This window comes from Phaenicophaeus curvirostris, chromosome 15 (assembly GCF_032191515.1).
Source record: "Phaenicophaeus curvirostris isolate KB17595 chromosome 15, BPBGC_Pcur_1.0, whole genome shotgun sequence".
NCBI lineage: Eukaryota > Metazoa > Chordata > Aves > Cuculiformes > Cuculidae > Phaenicophaeus > Phaenicophaeus curvirostris.
In genome coordinates this window covers 1,950,987-1,971,641 of record NC_091406.1, presented here as the reverse complement: position 1 = coordinate 1,971,641, position 20,655 = coordinate 1,950,987, and the positions used below count along the sequence as shown (strand labels likewise).

The following is a 20,655-nucleotide window of genomic DNA, read 5'->3' as shown; positions in this document are numbered from 1 at the left end:
GGGGCGCGAGGGGCGGGGGCAGCGCCTGATTGGCGGAGGGGGCGGAGGGGGCGGGGCCAAGGGATGAGCAACAGCAGGGGCGGGAGGAGCTGGGGAGGGGGCGTGGCCAACTGGTGATTGACAGCTGGGAAGGGCGGGGGGTGTGGCCAGAGAGGGGAAGGAGAGTCAGGGCGGGGGTTGAGATGGGGCGGGGCCAAGAGGTGATTGACAGGCGGGACGCGACTAAGGGCGGGAGCGCTGGGGGCGGGGCCGGGGCTGTGATTGGCAGGTGGGAGACCTGGAGGAGAGCGGTGATTGGCTGAGGGGATGATCAGGGGCGGGGCCAGAGCGGTGATTGGCTGTGGGGATGATCGGGGGCGGGGCCAGAGCGGTGATTGGCAGACGGGAGGGTCTGGGGGCGGGGCCAGAGCGGTGATTGGCAGCCCCCCCCAGGGCCCAACCCCAGGATCCACCGCCCTGTGAGGGAAGAACCTCTCCCTGCTGTCCAACCTAACCCTCCCCGGCATATCTCTTACCAACAGCACGAACAGCTCTTAACTCAAGCAGAGGGCACATAATGAGGTTGTCATCGCCCTTACAAGCGCTGCCCGGCTCCCCCAGGCTGAACCTAACTCGAGCTGTGATAAAGTAGGAGAACTCGGACTTAAGAAACAGCAGCTCCTCTGGAAACATGTGGATATTCAGTATTTTATGCAGTAACTCTGAAATGCGAGCAGCAATGACAAACAGAACCCGCAGACAGCGCCTGTAAATAATGACTTTAAGCTTCAGCAGACGCGTGCCATCCAGTGGCACTGCGAGAGACTTCAGGAGAGATGAACAGAGGGGATTTTACCTCCCTGGGTGCGATGAGAGTTTTGTACACAGTTCTCATGGGTGTTTCACAAACATCTAGGGAGAAAAGAAAGGCGCTTCCCCAGTGTTAGGGGTCTCAAGAGGAAAAACCAGGAACCTTTAGGCAGAAACTGATACTCTTGAAGAAAAACGCACCCTGTTACTGGAATGGCTTTCAGGAGGAAAAAACACTGCATGCTAAAGAGCTCGGTTTAGCTGAGCGAGACATAAAACAGCAATGGGTGGAAGCTCCAGACACTCGTTCCAGAACTACGGCACAGGAGAATAATTTATTGAACGAGCTTTCTTTCCTTAACAGCCCCTGAGGAAGGACTCCCTCCCACCAGCCCCCAGCCTGGGGTGGGGGGGGGGGTGTCACTCGAGTGGGAAGAGACCACAGGGAGGGCTCTAGGAAGCCACTTCCATTAAGTGACATCTTTCAATATCCAATCTAAGCCTCCCCTGGTCATTTCCCTTCATCCCAGCAACTGTCTCTCACCAGAGACATCACCTCCCCCCAGCCTCCCTTCCAGGAGCTTCCAGGAGCCATGAGGTCTCCCCTCAGCCTCCACCAGGCTAAACAACCTCCACTCCCTCTGCTCCAGCCCCTCCCTGTCTTTCTTAGAGCAAGGGGCCCAAAACTGAACCCAGAACTCAAGGTGCAGCCTTAGCAGAAGCAAACACCGGGGACAATCCCATCCCTGCTGCTGCCACCCCATGGCCCCTCCAAGCCAGAATGCTGTTGGCCTTCCCAGCCACCTTGGGCCACTGTTAGCTCCTTTTCCCCCTGCAGCTTTCTGCTGGTGGGTCAGAGAGGGCTCCTCTCTCCCACCCACCCCATCCCCTTTTCTCTCAATTTGAATCAACAGCTGGAGAAGCCAATCCAGTAGAATCCAGTGCATTTATTTCTTGCAATATCTGAATGGGTGTTCCAGCTTTGGATTTCAACACATACAAATTCATGTCTGCAGGTTTAATGACAATCGGGACTAGAAGCAACTCATTGTATAAAGCTCATAGAAAAAAAAAAAATGCCAAATGCATCAGGTCTTTTCTTTTCCTGGGGAAAAAAAAAACCAAAACAAAACAAACCATCCTGCATCCCCAACAAAGGCCTCGTGGAAGCAAGCACACTCCCTCAGAAAGAGTTGGAAACAAGTCAGAATTGACTGTCGGGCTAGACAGCTGGAATACCAGAATTCAGTCTTCCTACAAGCAGCTCATCTAACTGGAGACAAGAAGTTTACATGGTCTAACGAGCCGGGGATTTTGCCCGGAATACACTTGTGTGTCTAAGAGCACATTCATGGTCCGGCAGGAGCGTACAGTTGCTATTCTACGTGTCAGATAAGAGAACTGGAGCCTGGGCTGCCCATCCACAGTGTGAGGGCACCAGCCCAGGAATAACTTAGTGGTGCCACCACCCGCTGCCTTATGACTATGAGCTGATAGCGGGTTCTGTAGGCCTAGGAGGAGTACCAACACTTCTAAATACAGTCACTGTGACAAGAATACTGCCTACCTGACTGAGGAGTTGGCTACTTAAGTGTCCCGACTCGATGCACTGACCTCTCCACAAATTCCTAAGTGCTGTGGTATTCGCTTGCTCCAATCTGTATTCAGAACATAAGAAGTTGACAACTTAAAGCTTTATTGTCTTTTGCAATAATATAAAGAAGCGCTGCAGTTCAGTCAATGTCCATTTCAGGAAGCTTCTTCTCGGCGGCTGCTGGGGCAGCAGGGGCCGCGCTCTGCTCGGCAGCCTGGGCCCCGTTGGCTGCCCCCTGCCCTTCCACTGGTCCATTCGGTTCAGTCGGCTTCTGCTCCTCCTTTGGGAGCTCCACTTTGGGTTTTGGTTTTGTAACTATAGGATTACAAATACTTGTCAGCTCCTAGAAAACAGAAATAAAACACAGTTAAGAAATGGTTTTGTCTACTTGAACACCTGTTGTTCAAATTAACTTTGGACAACACCAGATGGACGTGTGAGGACCAATATTTCCCCATACAAATTTAACAGCCGAATACACAACCACAGTCCTGCCCTTAGAGATCTCCCCTCCAGGTTTTCCTCTGAGCACAAACAATTACACCAAGAAACAGACAGCTCCATGGAAATACAGTGAGTTACATAGCCAGGCTTACTTTAGTTTTAGCTTGTATGTCCTTGGCTTTTATAACCGGGTCCAGAGTAAGACTCCTCTTGTTCTGAAGATTGAGTTTGTTGTTCATCCACTCCAGAGCTTCACTCGCACTCTTCTCCACTTTTGCTACATCTGCTTCATCTAAATGGTCATACTGTTCATCCTGGAACAGACAAATGCATAGTTGTGCAAATACTCCCTCTAAACATGCAAAGGGCACAACTCTTTCCTCAAACTTCTAGCTTCTAGACACTAGAAGACCATTTAGCCAGAAGGCTGTTCTAGTTCCAAAGCCATTAGCACCGACCACCCCCAGCTCTAACAAGAGAGCTGGAGTTCTGCTGCTGCTGGCACTTCCCCTCCATGGGGAAATCAATGCCCGATTAAAAAGTCTGTCAGATTTTCAAAGCTGACATCCACATCTGAAAACAAAAATATTAAAAACACAGAAGGTAGCCAGGAGCTTTCACCAGCTCTTTGTTTAAAGAAGCTTTGTACCCTTTCCCTGCATTTGCCATAAGTCAACTGTGGAAATACCTTTGCTTTGAAGGCATGAACAGTTTTCATGTACTGTTGGATTTGCCTCCCTAAGTCCTCAAACGCTTTTGGTCTTTCCTCCGATTCTTGAAACCTTGCCTGAATAGGCTGACCCAGTGTCTGCAAAAAAGTCCAACAGAAATTAGAAAGCATGCAGCACCACAACATGATCCCACGAGATCTGACAGGATATATAAATACCTCCAAGTTCCTTGGAGCTTTTCACTCTTCCCTCCACTTCGGGGAGGGCCTGAGTCTCCCTCACCCACAGATTGTTTCAAGTCTACTTGGAGACCTGCTCACTCCTCATTCACTTAACAAGCAAACTAAGGGTTCATTATCAGCACCGATCTCCAAATCGGCAGACCTATGACAGCACCCACTCAAATGAGTCCCCCAGATTCAGAGTTCCAATGGGAATGTAAGAATCTCTTACCTTCAGTTCTGCTAGTTTATCAATATAAATCTGTTTGGGTTGGTCTTCACCATCCTCATAAAGCCAGTTTTCCGTATCCTCCAGCTTCAGCGTGAAACTATTTCGATCCTGAAGCAAACAGGTACATGAGATAGCTCTGTTAGGCAGGTTAAAAGCCAGTTATCCAAATTTAAAGTCTGAAAATACAGTCTAAGTTAACACAGTCTGATATAGGTCAAAGCCTATTAGAATACAGCTGTTTGCTGTAACAAAACGTACTCAAAGACAATCAAGCCAGCAATACTCACATCTTCACTAACAAATTTCTCATAAATACTGCAGAGTTTGTCTCTCATATCATACACATATTCTTCCACTGCATTCTTGGCATCGTTCCTCTCTTTCTCTAGCTTATCCTGCATTATCATTTTCCCCTGTGAACAAGTTAACAAATTAGTTGGCTAAAAAAGCTAGTGATTCAGTATTTCTCACCAGGATACCTTGTTAGCCAAGGCTTAAGTCTGACTAAAGATTTTGAAACATCACAGTTTACAGAACTGTTCTAAAGGCAGCACACAAACAAAAGCCAATTGGTGGGATATCCAACACAACATGGAACAATCCCACACCAGTTGAGGAACCTTCACCCTGATGGCAGCAGCCATCAAGTACTTAGTCACCACAGGTGATTTTGGAACCGGTGACCCTGTGAACCAGCTTTCCTGCAGAACAGTGACAGCATTCCCTTAACCACTATAATGTGTTTTGGCTCAACAATGAGAAGACAGCTTAAGATTTCTGTGGGCACAGTGACATTTTCAGCTCAGCCAAGTAAGAGTTTACCTCATTCTCAATGAATAAGTTCAGCATGTCTTTGCCTATCTGCCACACCAGCTGATTCTCGATGGGAAGGTCGACTGTAGTTGTCTTCACTTTAGCCTTCTTGGCTTGGGGTGGTTGATCCACTTTCTTGTCTTTTGAGTCAGCCTGAGAAGTCTGCATTAAAAGAAACACATTCTAAGTAAAACCAGCATCACCAGTCCATTCAAACTGAGTATTCAAGACTTGTGATAGAAAAAGCATTACTGAATTAGTGCACCTCTCTGCACCAGAGCTACATACTGCCATTCTGACACTCGAGATGACAAAGCCAGAGAGAACTACTGCAATTACTGACCTTTTCCATGCACACCAGCTACGGTAACAAGGTGATGGCACTTACAGGTGAACACTTTTGTAGTACTTAAGTTACCGAAGACTAATTGATTATTGCTTCCACGAACAGGAGAGGTCACTCATGTTATCAGTACCAGGTCACTTGATGGGTCTGCAGTTATCCATGCCATTTATGGACTTCCCTCATCACAATACAGATCACCAATACACTCAAATACAAGTTTAGCTTCTAGAGCTACGACGAAGGCAGCAGCCAGCTCATGCACTACGTATACTTATCAAACTTCCAGGAGTATCCTCCAAGGAAGATCTCAGATGTTCGTTACCTCCATTTCCTCAGACTCTGCCTTATTTTCAGGTTGGGCCTGCTGTTGTTCTTCAGTCTTCTGCTGCTCTTCCTGGTCTACTTGCATCTTCTGAAATTCAGAGAGATACAATTAGACACAGTAACCAATGCAGATGCAGATCATTGCTTCAATTCTTCAGCTGATCCATTACTTCTAATGGTCTTTAGGCAAAAGAAGAAGCAGAACAAAAACTGAATCTAAGTCTCAAAACATCATTAATAAGCTTCTAGTCTCTGCGCAAGCAAGGAAGAGCTCCGTGATTATAATTTTTCATCTCTACCTCAGTCCTGGTTTGAAGAGATCTGTCACTGCTGTGACTTACTTCAGTTAGTACTTTATCACACCTTCACATTTTAGTTGCTGGACACAGCTACTAAATCCTTACACACGTCTTGGAGCCTCCCCAGAACCTGGTCAATTATGCTTCATCTGAACAGCAGCTTTCTAAGCAGCTGACAGCTGTGAAGCCACTTACCTCTTCCTCTTTTGCATGCTGATCTGTTTCCATAGGCTCTTCATTCTCATCAGATTTATGAACCTCCACTAAAGATGCACTTGAAACGCTGAAGATACCATGGATGTTTACTCTAACTTTGACTTTCACTTTTGAACTGGATCCATCTGTTTGAGGAGTGACCTTCTGAACCAAGAAGTGAGCTAAAAAAAACCCAGAGAAAAAAACCAAACCATACCCTTTGATTAATGTAATCACTGAATGTAAAGTAAAACCTGTCTGTTGCTCACTACAGATCACTGTGATGCACTCAGAAAATAACAAGTCCTACTCAAGTCCAACAGTTCAGTTTTTCAGTCAGTGATGGTAGGACACACAGCTATTAGCAATCCTCTGCAGTAAAAGCTGGTGATACTTGTACCACAGTAAGAGACTGCACGGCAGTGATTACACCCCTTTCAGGCTTGGTCCAACATTAGGATGCTCTTTATTTAGCCTATTTGTCCATAAATTTCATGTTACTCCCCTCACTTTACTGTGGATCCATGACTTAGAAGACCTATTTCAACAGTATTTGTAGTAGGTTGCACTTTCTAGACCATAGGAAAAGAAAAAAGACCTGAAACACGCACAAGGCTATTAATAAAACTAAAAGGTAAAGAATGGTCTTAACCTATTGCAGGATCTGGGTAAGGCAGCTCCTTGGGAGAACTGTAGTATGCCTCGAGAGTAAAAGGCTCCTTCCTGTAGAATGTGAGGACCTTAGAAAATGGAGCAGCATGGTTCTTGGGAAAGACTTCACATTCACTGTAAGAGAAAACAAGACCATTTGTGGGACAATGCATCTGATTTGAGGTACAAATAAGAAAAGTTTCGTTAGCTTTAGGAGGCAACAAGAGTCTTTACCCTTTTAGGTTTAGTAGCCATGTAGGACATGCTAAACTGCCACCCACCTTTTTTTTTTTTTCTACTATCCTCAGAAAAAGTATCAATCTAAATTGTTAAGAAGTGGAACGTTCTAAAAGTGTTAATTACTCTAGTTGCCACCAGTTTGTTTTAAGTTGTATGTGATCATGCATGAAGACTAAACATTTCCCTTACCTTAACCCTTCCTCTGCTGGTGAATTCCAACGTAAAGAAATAGGATAGGGTATCAAATCTGTGATAGAAAACTCTCTCACTTTGAAAGCCGGGGATAAAATAGCACACTGAAACAGCACAAGAGTCATATTAGAAACAGTCAGACTTCAGGTGTACAGTAATTTAATTCAGCAGGTAGCCATTTACACTGCTTACTATATAGATTTACTCTAGGTTAAAGGGAGACCAATACTGAGGGCCTTGAGACCTGCATAACAAGCACTGGAAGCTCACACACCTAAGCTTTCATCTCCATCCATCTTATTAAGCGATGGATATATCACAAGTTTATCAATAGGTGTGAAAAAACATTTTTCTCCCCTTGTTTAACCGAGGCCCCCAAAGGCGCCTAAAGGAGAAAACATCATCACATGAGCTTCACCAGACTCAGTTTCCAGGCACAGCAGAAGCACAGGACAGGTTTCACTTCAACAAGCTACACTGCTCTGGCTTAAAGAAAGAGCACAAAGGAATCACTTACAGCTGCTATTCTCATTATTCCCAACTGCTTTCCAGAAGCTTAATCAAATCCATTCTATGATACACAGGAAGTACCTTTCACATTACCTGTGGATTCTGGCTGAAGTATTCATGGTTTTCAATAAAAATACTCTCATCTAAAACAAAGAGCACCTACCTGCAGCGCACAGCCTCGTGCCACAGCCTCATCCGCGTTCAAAGTTGTGCTGACTTCTTTGCCAAAAAATTTACTGATCTTCTCTTTCACAGCAGGGATTCTTGTGGTACCACCAACTATCTCTACTGCGTAGATGTCCTCCTTCTTTAACTCTGCAGAAGAGTCAGACATTAGTTTTCACAGATGAAATGTTTGCTTTGCATGAATATCCCAACATTGTAAACAGTTTGACAAGACTAACCTTTATTTTAAGCTTGTTCACAGAACCATATAATCATTTCGGTTGGAAAGGACCTTAAAGATCATCCAGTTCCCACCCCCTGCCATGGGCAGGGAGACGTCCCACTAGATCAGGCTGCCCAAGGCCTGATCTAGTTCTAAATTTCTAAGCAGTAAGAATTTCAGATCTTAGCTTGTGTGAAAAAGTTTTGAAGAGCCTGTAACCGCTAAGCAAGAAATCCACCCGTCTGCGTTCTGTATGGATATCCTGTTGCTACACACAGAACACAGTGCATACACACTTACTGGCTTGCTCCAGCACACTGCGAAGAGGTGGTTCCACTCTTGCCAGGAGTCCATCACACATCTCTAAAAATTTGCTTCTGTTGGAAGAAGCCATAAATAAAGCTACATCACATCACAAGCTGCAAACACATCAGGATGCCAAAAGGGAAAGAATGCCATTTGCAGGGTTTTCTCTTCCCCCAGTCCTAGTTTCACACTTCTGTAGTATCCTATCCCAGACGAACTTGGCTCTATCGATTTAGGCACGCTTGCAACATTCACAGCTCTCCCGCTGAACTCGAAGCCATCGACCAGGCTCGAAGCGCTATCATTTTAAGCAGCACCCCTGCACGTGTTCTTACGCTTCCCACTTCCCTCCAGTCCTAAGAACTGGTTTCTATCTTGGCTGAACCGCCTTGAATGAAGGGCACTCTAAAGCTTCCCTTTGTGAAAGTCTAAACATTACCTGTTCATTGTTCCGGAGACATCTATGTCATTCATGAAGCATTCTATGTTCAGTGGGAGATCAGAGGCATTCGCACTCATTAGTTTTTTCAGTTTTTCACATTCCTGGTACAGCCTCAGCAACGCTCGGATCTTTGACTTTATGTCTAATTTGTACTTCTTTCCAAATTCTTCACAAAAGTAGTCAACTAATACCTCATCAAACTTCCTGCCTCCCAGGGTTGTATCAAATGACGTGGCAAGAACCTTAAAAACAAAACTGAACTCCTCAGTAACTGTTCGTTACTTCAATGAAGCCAATTAGCAGTTAATGTCAAAGCATTTCTTTGTTTCAAAAATAGCCTGACTCTACATAAATGCAAGTATCACAACACTACAGAGGCAAAGAATTACAGTGGCGCAGCCACAAGAGCAAACATCCAGTACAGCACATATTTATTCTGCCCTTGATACCATCAATAATGAGTTTCTTTTGATGAACCTTGTGTAGAAGTATAACCCATCACAAACAAACCTGTTTCCCATACTCCTCTTTCACATTTCACAGACACAGCTGGCAAGAATTAAACTATTCACTTAGATTTCAGGGCAATCTAAGCAGCAATAGCATCAACCACATCTGACAGTTTGTGGATTGCAACCACTGTAACAATCATGCATCCCAAGAGAAACTTTTTCTTTTAAGGCTTACCAAGTCTAAGCCATGATTATCCCATGCCTTTTGTAGCTGATATTAGGCATGTTCAAAATGCTGTTGGAAGAGGAATCACCATTAGCATGGGCAAATTCTTGCAGTCCTGCGAATGGCAATTCTCACAGGAAGTGCAGCACATACATGAAGCAGGTACAAGCTCAAGGAGAAGATAGACATCTGCTGTCTCAGAGGCTAAAAAGCAGCTTCAAACACTCAATCTTCCTACAACAAGGTGGCAACTTATAAAAGTTTAGGAGATAGGGCAAGGCTTAGCAACACAATCTGTGCAGTAACTTGTACAGTTTCCAAATTCTGCTTAGCCACTGTCAGTTTGACTCATATCCCAGTTTAATATTTGATGCCTCACAAGGATGGGACATGCTTACACCAAGCTAAAAATAAAACAAGAGAATAAACATTAGTAACTCTTGCAAATAGGTGTCCAGTTTTGATGAAGGACCTGCAGCCCATCCATCTCAGCAGATTCTATTCTTTATACGTATTATGAACTTGATTTTTTTTTTTTAAAGAACAGAGTGCAGTGAAATATCACATTACACTCAATTTACCTTCAGACCAGGTTTGGTCTGCACACTGTTAGCTGCCTTGTTGTCCAGCTCTCCACTCTACACTCAAAGCATCCCTTCCACACTTCTATGGTTTCAAAGTTTAAAAGACAAATCTGAGAAACACAATGTAGCTTATGTTTCCTCACAGGATGAAACAGAATTACAGTAAAACTAACGTTTTCAGAACTCCTGCCTTCTCTTCATTACTCCATGCTTTAAAATTTGTGTTTGCTTTTCTAGCCAACTAAGAGAAAGTTACTGGAACTGCAAGAACTGTAACTGTAAGAAAGACAACTAAGAAATGTCAGTATTTGCTGGAAAACAGTAGGGCCCTGGCTACTTGCACTTGAAGCACACTGCAACCCGCTCAGCTTCCATTTGCAGCTTGCTTAAGAGCGTTTTCACTCTTTCACATAAGCTCCACAGTGAACATTTGAAAAGTCTGTCACTTAACCCATTCTAGGAATCCCTGTTTTAATGCTAGACCTTGTGACTGAACTAGAGTATTTTGTGAAAGCAACACCCAGTCAGGTATGATCATACCTAAGCAGGTCATTTATTTCAAGTCAGCTGATTAAGGCAAACTTGCTTCCTCCACACATCACTCAAAAAAATCGCTCTCCAGTTCCCTGCCTTACTTTTAACTCCAAACAAAGTGTGATTTTAAGAATGAGTTGTGCTGTCTGGATGCACTTATGTGAAGAGAGGCAAGCTCACCTGTCACAGGCGATGGATGTACTCATGTGTAGTTGTATTGGTAATTAAAATGCATGCATAGCAGACTGCTTACCTTCAGTTTTCCTTTGTTGAATGCACAAACAGAAACTTGATACGCAGAATGCCCCATATCCACAAAAACAACATTCCGTGGCTTCTCTTCTAAGGCCGGCAGGTCTTGCTTATAGATTCCGTATGCAAGGGCAACTACGCAAAATGAGAATCAAAGGCTATGATTAGGACATTCAGTTTTGCAATTCCTTAAGAAATAAATGGTACATCCATAAACAGCACTAACATCTCATCTTACTTTTCAAGCTACAGATACCGATGTCATTAAACAAAATTCCCAGTGCTAAAGAAACATGGAAAAACACTGAACAGCATTAACTCCTCCCAGCAGCTGCATTAAAACAGGTAATCAAGAAATCTTTATGCACGTGTACAGCAATGAATAAACATAGCAGAGTTTAAGAAACTTTATGATCAACTAAGTTATTTTAGGTTTACAAACCCAGTAGTAACTCCAGAGGCACAAATTAGCCACAGGTTAAAAGCCCTTTTATCCACTAAAGGTACAGTTTAAAGTGAGGGAGAGAAAGAAAGGCATTACCTGCAGTTGTTTCATTTATTAGTCTCAGACAGTTGAGACCAGCAATCTGCGTAGCATCCAACACAGATCTCCTTTCTGCATCTGTATAGAAACAAGGAACCTGCGGAAGATCAGAGAGACGATATTAACACTGTAAGAACCACCTTCAGCAAACAGTTACAAGCGTGTATAGAGTGAGGGATCCTTCAAATTTAGTGTTACTTTTGGTTGCAATAGAGAAATAGCCAAGAAAACATCATGTGAGGACAAAGCTACTTTCTGTGAATCTTTTTCCATTCTATCTCACTTAGAAACAGGTATAAAATATTATTTATGCTGATAATTAGCAGCAATATAGACACTTTACTGTTAATGACGGAAATCTAGTTTTGAAGAGACCAGGGTAAGAGTCAGTTTTAAACAGAAAAGAGAAATACCTTAATTTAACAGGCAATTTAGCACTGCAATCACTTCAGTTTATGCTACAAACCAAATATGTCAGATTTACTGTCACATACTTACTGAAATCACACAGTCGACTACAGGCTTCTTAAGTGCATTCTCAGCAGTCTCTTTTAATTTGGTAAGAAGCATTCCTGTCACCTGCTCAATAGTAAAGTTTCTTGCTTCTTCCATATACATAGCCTTTAAAGAGAAATCACGTACGCACACATTACACTGCAGTGAAAATCATGCACTGAACACAAGGAACACATGCAAGAAACTGCCTACCAAAGGGATGCTTAAGAAGCACTGCAGCTCTGTGCAACCTTCTCTTAGATCACCTGGCTCATGCACAACATTTGCAAGAAGACAAAAAAAAACCACTGGAAAAACACATTTAAGAGTTCACATGCACAAAGCTGTTCTGGACACTTTTTTTAATCCTGATTGCTAAACAGTGCCCAAGACGCCTCCCTACCATTCTGGAGTAGGTTAGTTCTGGCTATAAACTAAAACAGAAGTTCAGCCATTGTTGAAAGATACAAATTTGTACCATTTCACTCAAATCACTAAGCTGACATCTTGCACCCCTGAGGTATCTGGACAGCAGCTAAGCAAGCACACCGGTCAAGCAGCTCATCTTCCAACTCACCATGGAGTAAAAGCAAAAAGCATGGAATAAACAGCTTGTGTACGACAGGATTTGCAAGGCAGAGATTGTTTAACTGTAAAAATCAGTCTCACCTAATACTTGGAGAGACCATCTGCATTACTAGTCTTTTATTCCCCATTTAAGACTTTTCATCCACAAGAGAACAGAAACTACAGCAAGCAGATTCAAAATAAAAAGATAGAAGGAAGTTTTATCAGTTTCCTTCTCTGGCTCCTTTCCAGATATGCCAGACTTACCTTGATGCCAGTCGAGCCTGTTGGCAGCTGGACAAGTTCATACGCAAGGCTTTCTTTTTCAGCTTGAACAAAGGGATCTGAGAATGCACGACCATGAAATCTTTTAAAACTTTGTACTGTATTCTTTGCATTTGAAATAACCTAAAGGAAAAGAAATCTTTAATACGCCATGTCAGAGAAACATCTGAATTTCAAACAGAAGACAGTTTCATTCTCATGCTTCCATCGCTGGAATGTTTTTACCAGTTGTACCTGCCACAAGGCAACATCCCGCTGACTGCTCAGGTAAACTACTGCAATCTGAGATTTTAAATTAGATGTATGCTAGAAAATTGAGCCAAGATTCATCAAAACACGATTAAAATAGCACTCCATTTTCATAGGGTATGTGTAGGACACTCTTAAAGGTTAGGAAGTGTTTCCCATTTACCTGTTTCCTATCACCCTACCTTTCAACTGTGCTGCAGCCAGTAAATCAGCCACACTTAAAACACACTGCTGTAAACTCCAGCTCAGGTCCACCCCATGCATGTGACTGTCAACACACAAAACAGCTGAAGGACCTCATCATGAAGCTTTAAAGAGCCAGGAGGGCCCCAAGATGGTGCTGTCAACTCAAGTTAACTGACAAAAGGCAGATTGTCTTTTAAAAACAGCAGAGATCAGTGCAAATGAAGAAGCAAAAAATCATTACAGCTTGTTACCATGTGGTGCAAGTGAACTTGTTTAATCCTTTCATTTAGATTATTGCAAGATACATACTGAAAAAAGCGCAGTAACTGAGGAAGCAGATGAGCACTGTACCATGTGACATTTACCTGTCACTTCCTGCAGAAGACTCCAGAAATAAATCATGTTTCACAGGTGTTTCACGGCAACACAAGAGACAACACAGCAGAACGCAAATGACCCAAATGCCACAAGCAGGACAAGCCACTTGAACTTCCTCTCAGTCCTTAAATCATATTTACCTACCTACACCAACTGAAACTTAAAGTAGGAGCAAGAACCTAAGACAGATATTTAGGTTATAACTCAACCACAAAGAGTCAAGAAAGCAATATATATTTACACTTTATATCCCCTTCCGGCCAAAATTATGCACTTGATGGAACTCTATAGAATGTAGCCACATAACTAAAAGCTATCACAAGGCACACGAACTGAAACAGCTAAGGCAGGATGAAATAGTGCTGCTTAGCTTCAGAATTTACATTCTGCAACTTAAAAAAAAAACCAAACATATTTATCAAAATTTTGGAAGAGGCAAAGATGCTTTATTTCTTTTAACATTTCATTATGTAAAACTACCAACCCTTAGATTTCTATCTGAGATGACAAAGCAGCATCACATGCTGAACGGCCAAATTAAGCTCAGCTGTTCACTGCAGCCACAGAGACACCAGTACAGAGACATTCATCATCTTCAGTGATAGAAAACACATTCTGCTAATTTGATTTTTGACTGCTAATGCCACTTTTACCCAAACTATGTCCTCACCTGGCTTTTAGCGGCTGCACCAATCGAGCGATTCTTGGGTCCAAAGGCAATACATGATCTAAAATGAGAAGAACATTGCCAGTTAGTAAGTGACTCGTAGAACCGCACTGCCTATCTTTTTAACAAAAAGTGTTAAGTAGGCTAGAGATATTTTAAACAATATTTGGTCCATAAAGAGAGTTGGTCACTCACTAAAATATATGTATGGAATGTTCTGGGAACTTTGGAAGGGAAGAGGCTCTCTAAGTTAAAACATCAACGCTCCTCACTGCAGAACCGCGCTACAACCAAATGTATTTGTCCTACTCCAAGTTGTACGTATAAGTAATAAGCAGGTATTGAGATAAACACTATCTCCCACAATTAACATTGTATTTAAGCCAGAGTTGTTCACCAATAACAACAACTGTTCAACTGTCCAGAAGAAATGCAGGAGGTAAACTGAATGCTAAGAAATTCATTCCTACCTGTCTGTGCCAAATGCTAATTAAGCTTTTCAGTTTTAGAGGAAACCCTTCAAGCGCAGGAAGACAAAACCTGCAGAGAAGACTGGAGTTTGAGTTCCATCTGTACTCACTGAAATAGCACAGATCACAATGAAAACTGTACTTTATCCAAACTACTTTGTGACAGCTTGCAGTTGTGAAAGAGCTAGAAAAAATAAATCCTCTTTTTCAGAGAAATTCCTAGTCCTATTAAGCCTCTTGATTTACATATTTAAACAAAACGTAGAAGCCCTAACAAAATTAAATCCAGCTCTCTAATCCAAGCTCCTCACACCACTGAGGGAAACTTACTGGGGAAAGAAATTTGCTGTTAGTCAAACAGACCTTTTTACTACTCACACAACCTGCTAACAACACAATTAAGCCGCTCTCTGAGCAGCAGGTCAAGAAACTGCTTTACAACAGGGTTACACCATGGGGCTGCTACAAGAAAAGTTCCAGCTCAGACCAAGGTGTAGAAATGGTCTTCTGAACAGAAACTGTCAGAAACAAAACTGAAGGCTACAGCCTTGGGTTTAGATCTTCCTCCAATTTAGCAATAATTTAAGTGAAGCAAAGCCACCCCTAAAGCACTTTTTGCAACAGAATTAACATTTCTGAACAAATCTATTATTATTTGAAACTACTATTGAAGGCAACAGTTAACGAGCAAAGAAGTTCTGTGCTACAAAGACCCTGAGGCCCACGCTAAGGGAACAGGAGCCACAGAGCACAACAGCTAAAAAACCAGTAAGCCCTGGGCAGAGGATGATAGTTATTCATTTACTCTGGTCTGCAGAAAAGAATTAAGACATGAACATGAATTGTTGTTTTTCCTACACAAGAAAAAATATCCTGCTTCTTCCCTGCTAAATTCACAAGTCCCGAGTTGCCACAAACCCATTAATTTGGATTATAGAACCCTCTAAAGCTGTCAGACTAAAGCCTCAAGGCAGAAGTCTGTCTCAAGAAGAGGACACAGCACAACAATCACACAGACAGGTTTACATAGAAGACCCTGGAACAACACCCTGAAAGTGCACACATTCCTGTTAAACGCGCTGGCCCCTGCTGCTCTGTATGAAGAAGGACACACTGGACAGATGGGACGGTTCTCTCCGCTCCACTTCTTCCCTCCCTGCCCATCCAACCCTTCTCTCAGTTAAGCCTGGCTCTCAGCTGAGCCCTGGGGAACCCTGCAGGGGCCCAGCACAGAGCTCAATGAAACGGGAAGAATATTCCACCAATCTCACTCCCCAAATCAATTCACCACAGGAACCAGGGCTAAGTCCTCAAACACCAATTATACTGGTCCACAATTTTACTGGAAGTAAATAACTAACAGAAGATTTTAAGGAGAAACATAATCACAGAGGAGGTCAGAGGTCTAACAAAGCAACTTAACCAGAGTATTGAAACTAACTTGAACACCTGCAGGCATTACTTCACCCTTACCCTCCCATCTGCTTTCACTTCCTTGGATGACAGACATCCCCTGTCAGCACTTTTCCTCCACACCAACAGCAGCACTAGCCTCATCAGATCAGTTACAGCTACCTCACTTAATCAAAGTCCCCTCATCCTTAAACAGACAATGAAACTTAAGGGTTTTACTAGTTTCCTCCACCACTTTTCCATTTTAAGAATGCCATATTCAAAGACAAACGTGTTTTACGCTGCTTTGGGGCATACAAGTTGCCCTTCTACAGGATTCCGGAAAAATCCAAGTACAGAGTTGAAAGCAGGCTCAGTGAAACTGTCATCTGCACCACCGAACTAAGTGCAATGTGTTCAGTAGAGTTTGCTTCACTGATGCAAGCCACTACAATGATACAGATCTGCTGATCCTTCCCAAAGCCTGGATTCACCATAGAAAATCCAAACCAGTGTTTAATCCTGACTGCAAGCCAGCTCCTGAGGGAAGCAGTGACACCACCTTGCATGATTTCCCCCAGAGTTCAAGAAATGCTAAGTATGGACTTTCTGAATCAGGTTTTCTGTTTCCAAGGCAGGCTGCTAAAAGCCATGAAGAATTTCTTTCACTAGGACCATTTCCTTAGAGAATGGTTTCCTGCATTCCCTCAGAACAGCCCTTGGAGATAAAGTCCAGCTGGAAACTACCACTTTCATTATGCTAAGTTTTTTTCCAATTTCACTTCACAGCCTTTCATAATTAAATTACTTCCTGAAAGTTGCGTTGTGTTAAAAATTGTATACAGCTCCTCTCCTTCAATGAGCAAGTTACATGTTCCATCCTCATCCCAGGAAAAGGGACATATGGTACTGTACTGGCTAATCACCTCCCAGTTCCCCATCCCAGTAACTTGTCAATCCAGTGGCTAGTTTCAAGGGAGAGTTTAAAAGACCCAATACTCAAAACAAGCACAAATTTTTGAGAGCACTGGCTGAACTAAGAAATCCTCAGGCTGAAGAGAAGGTTGCTAAGCAGCTTTCCTGAGCCCTGGCCCTGTGAGCTCACAGGGAGCTGAGCACTAGCTCGGCATTAGCCTCCAGAGCCGGCTGCACTGGGGGAACAGGATGGGAACAGCAGGAGAACAGGCAGGAATGTTCTCCTGGGACGAGAGGAAACAGCCCTAAGTTGTGCCAGGGCAGGTTCAGATTAGATACCAGAAAAAATTTCTTCACTGAAAGGGTTCTTGGGCTCCGGAACAGCTGCCCAGGGAGGTGGTTGAGTCACCATCCCTGGAGGTGTTTAAAAGATGGTGGATGAGGTGTTCAGGGAGCTGGTTTAGCAGTGGACAGGTATGGTTGGACTCGACGTCAAAAGTCTTTCCCAACCAAATGATTCTATGATTGCTATCAGAGATGCAAGAGAGAAGCTGCTCCCTCTATTCCCAACCCCTGTGCTTTCAGCCAAGTGCCGGCTGGCCAAGGCTACAGAGCGGGGCAGGGACAGGCCGGGAGCTGGGCACGGCGCTGGAGAACAAACCTGCCGGGGAGCGATGGAGGGAGGGGAGGCTGCTTGGCCTAGAGAGGAGGAGGCTGAGGAGGGACCTTATCCCTGCCTACAGCGGCCTGAAAGGAGACCGGAGTGAGGTGGGTGTCGGCCTCTTCTCCAAGGTGACGGGCAACAGGATGAGAGAGAAAGGCTTCAAGTAAGACTAAGGGAAACTTAGATTAGATACTAGGAAAAATTTCTTCACGGGAAGGGCTTCCAGGCGCTGGGATGGCTGCCCAGGGAGGCGCTGGAGTCCCCATCCCAGGAGAGAATCATAGAATCATAGTACCACCAGGTTGGAAAAGACCCACCGGATCACCGAGTCCAACCATTCCCACCAATCACTAACCCATGTCCCTCAGCACCTCGTCCACCCGTCCCTTAAACCCCTCCAGGGCAGCGGACTCAACCCCCTCCCTGGGCAGCCTCCAACAGAGACCAATGACCCTTTCCATGAAAAATTCCTTCCTAACGTTCAGCCTGAACCTCCCCTGGCGGAGCCTGAGGTGCCCAGCGATGGTTTAGGGCCGGACTCGATGATCTCCAGCCTTCCTCGCAGCCGAGCGACCCCCGGGCCTCCCCCGCCGCCCGCCCCGCTGCCCCCGGCCCCGCGCTCACGGCGTGCAGCGGTCGCTGTACTCATTGGCGATCGTCTCGATGCCGCCGCCGCGGGCCACGGCCACGTAGCAGCTCTGGAAGCCCAGATCGATGCCCACCACCGACATGGCTACGGGGCAGGGGCAGCGCGGCGCGGTTAAATGCGCGAGGGGCGGGGATTCTCGAAGGATCCCGGCGAGGCCGCCGAGCGCGGAGCCGGCAGGGGGGCGGGGCAGCGGGAAATCTCGCGAGACTTGAGGGCGAGACCGCGCAAGCGCGGGAGCGCACACGAGTGGGCGGGGGCTCCGCGTGGCCACGCCCCCTCGCTATACCGATACTGATTTATTGGGCGGGGTCAGATAGGACCACGCCCCCTCCCCTGCGCTTGTGGCCCCGCCCCTTCAGTGCCTGTGCGTGAATAAAGCGTGGTCACGCCCCCCTCACGTGACCTCACGGTATGTGGCCACGCCCCCTTGCGGGGCCGGGCGCGCCCCAAATATGGTCATCCCAGATCTGACCACGCCCCCTCGTTTGGTGGGCGGGGTCACGTGTGGCCACGCCCCTTAAGGGCCGTCGGGGGGTCCTTTGATTGATCAAGATTGACCACGCCCCCCTCTGGCACGAGGGTCTCGGTCCCGCCCCTCTATAGTCACATGGGCGGGGCTTAGCATAGTGTGTGGGCGGGGTCATGTGTGGCCACGCCCCCCTCGGCGCGAGGCTCTCTCTGTGGCCCCGCCCCCTCAGGGCTGCGGGCGGGTCCAGGCGCGGCCTCGCCCCGTGAGGGAGGGGGGTGGGCCGGTCATAAGGAAAAATGTGGTTTTCTTGCCTACTGTCACAAGAATTGGAGAAAACTGCGATGAAAGCAGAGGTTGGCAGCGCTGCAGAGGGCTCCGTCTTGTCATTTAGCTCTGGAATCCCCAGTATAAAGACACAGAACTGTCAGGGGAGAGAGAGGATGGGAGAGTTGGGGTTGTTCGACCTCCCTATGTAAGCACCGTTCCCTCTCAGCAGTGAAATCACACAGAATATTTGGGAATTACAAGATAACTCTGGTCTATCAGATTTCTGAGATTTCACGTGTACAACAGAGCCAGTTACACCTTTGATGAGATGACCACCCATCAACGCTTTCGCGAGGCACAATAAAAATGGTTGTTAGCCTGAGGACAACTTTCCTTTATGTGCTATGCGGGAAGGTTTTGCTACAAACCCATATCTGTGCCTCTGTGTTACAAGTTTTGAAAAAAAACAGTGGGCTGGAGCACCTCCCGTACGAGGCCAGGCTGAGAGAGCTGGGGTTGTTCAGCCTGGGGAAGAGAAGGCTCCAGGGAGGCCTTAGAGCAGCTTCCAGCACTGAAAGAGGCTCCAGGAAAGCTAAGGAGGGGCTCTGGATCAGGGAGTGCAGGGATGGGATGAGGGGAAACATTTTTGAGCTGAAAGAGGGGAGATAGAGATGAGATATTAGGCAGAAATGTTTTCCTGTGAGGGTGGGGAGGCCCTGGCCCAGGCTGCCCAGAGCAGGGGTGGCTGCCCCATCCCTGGAGGGGTTCAAGGCCAGGTTGGATGGGGCTTGGAGCCCCTGATCCAGTGGAGATTCCCTGCCCTTGGCAGGGGTGAGACTGGGTGGGCTCTGAGGTCCCTTCCAACCCAACCCATTCGATGATTCTATGAATGTTTCAGGAAGAAAGCACAAGGGATTGTCTGCTTCATCCAAACAGAAACCTAAATCTGACATTTACCTTACATTCAGGGATGTTGTGAAGCTTAATATTTGGGAATGCTTTTAATTCAGAGGTAAAATGTGCCTAAGCCAGGGTGATGTCATGTGTTAAAACCAGGACGTTTCTGAACTCCCAGCCCCGTATTGACACCACTGCTCCTGTTCCAATGGTACAGAAAACACATGGCAGAGAAATTCAATATTGAAAGCAGGAAGGACTCTTGCCTCGAAGGCTGCCGGGCAGCCTCAGGCCACACGCTCGCAATGTCTGGCAGTGTGTGGAGTGACGCCACGCTGGCAGCTGCTGGGGGGCTGGGAATTGCATCACAGCGCTAACGCCAGAATCATGACGGAGGGGTTCACCTCGGGTGTCCTTGAGCATAGAGCGAGGTGCCAAGGAACGAAACCAGCCTGCTGCTCCGCATGGCGAATGTTGTACAAGCCGTACCCGCGGCACAGTGAACAGCGAGGAAGAGCATCACCCGGTTTTCTCCACTTTCACTTTCCAAACGAGAGACCCGGGAGCCCCAGAGCCCTGATGGGTTCCCGTCAGCTGCCTGTGCAAGTGGCTGCTCGCCCTGGCTAGGGGACAGCCCCGAGACCTTGCTAGGGATGCTGCAGGTGATCCAGCAGGTGGGAGAGAGGTGCCCTGCCAGCCCAAACCAGCCTGATTTGGCACATGCGGCCCCCCAGATGAGGGAAAAATAAAGAAATCAATGTAAAACCTGAGGTCTGTTACATCGTGCCTCACCCAGTATCAGGGCATTTATACCTAATTTGCTGGGTGTCCCTTTCTTGGGGTGTCAGTACAGTGA

General features: G+C 45.7%; 1 protein-coding gene across 1 annotated transcript; it reads right to left on the bottom strand.

Annotated features, from left to right (window-relative positions):
- Positions 1–1,716: 1,716 nt before the first annotated feature.
- HSPA4 (heat shock protein family A (Hsp70) member 4) lies at positions 1,717–18,343 on the bottom strand. The gene is made up of 19 exons (XM_069869384.1): positions 18,142–18,343; positions 14,080–14,137; positions 12,579–12,719; positions 11,748–11,870; positions 11,247–11,346; positions 10,707–10,840; positions 8,655–8,899; positions 8,210–8,286; positions 7,685–7,836; positions 7,009–7,115; positions 6,581–6,714; positions 5,929–6,110; positions 5,433–5,522; positions 4,774–4,926; positions 4,239–4,364; positions 3,952–4,059; positions 3,516–3,635; positions 2,980–3,141; positions 1,717–2,726 (listed from the first exon to the last, which is right to left on the bottom strand). The coding sequence occupies exons 1-19, from the start codon at positions 18,246–18,248 to the stop codon at positions 2,523–2,525; spliced, it is 2,523 nt and encodes an 840-aa protein (XP_069725485.1). The 5' UTR covers positions 18,249–18,343; the 3' UTR covers positions 1,717–2,522.
- Positions 18,344–20,655: the final 2,312 nt, after the last annotated feature.

Excerpts from the sequence above, each read along its gene's own strand:
- HSPA4 (XM_069869384.1), bottom strand. The coding sequence starts at position 18,248 with ATGTCGGTGGTGGGCATCGATCTGGGCTTCCAGAGCTGCTACGTGGCC. Across the intron at positions 8,287-8,654 it reads GTCTCCGGAACAATGAACAG|AAGCAAATTTTTAGAGATGT; the intron begins GTAATGTTTAGA and ends TTCTTCCAACAG. Across the intron at positions 4,060-4,238 it reads AGAAATTTGTTAGTGAAGAT|GATCGAAATAGTTTCACGCT; the intron begins GTGAGTATTGCT and ends TGTTTGCTTCAG.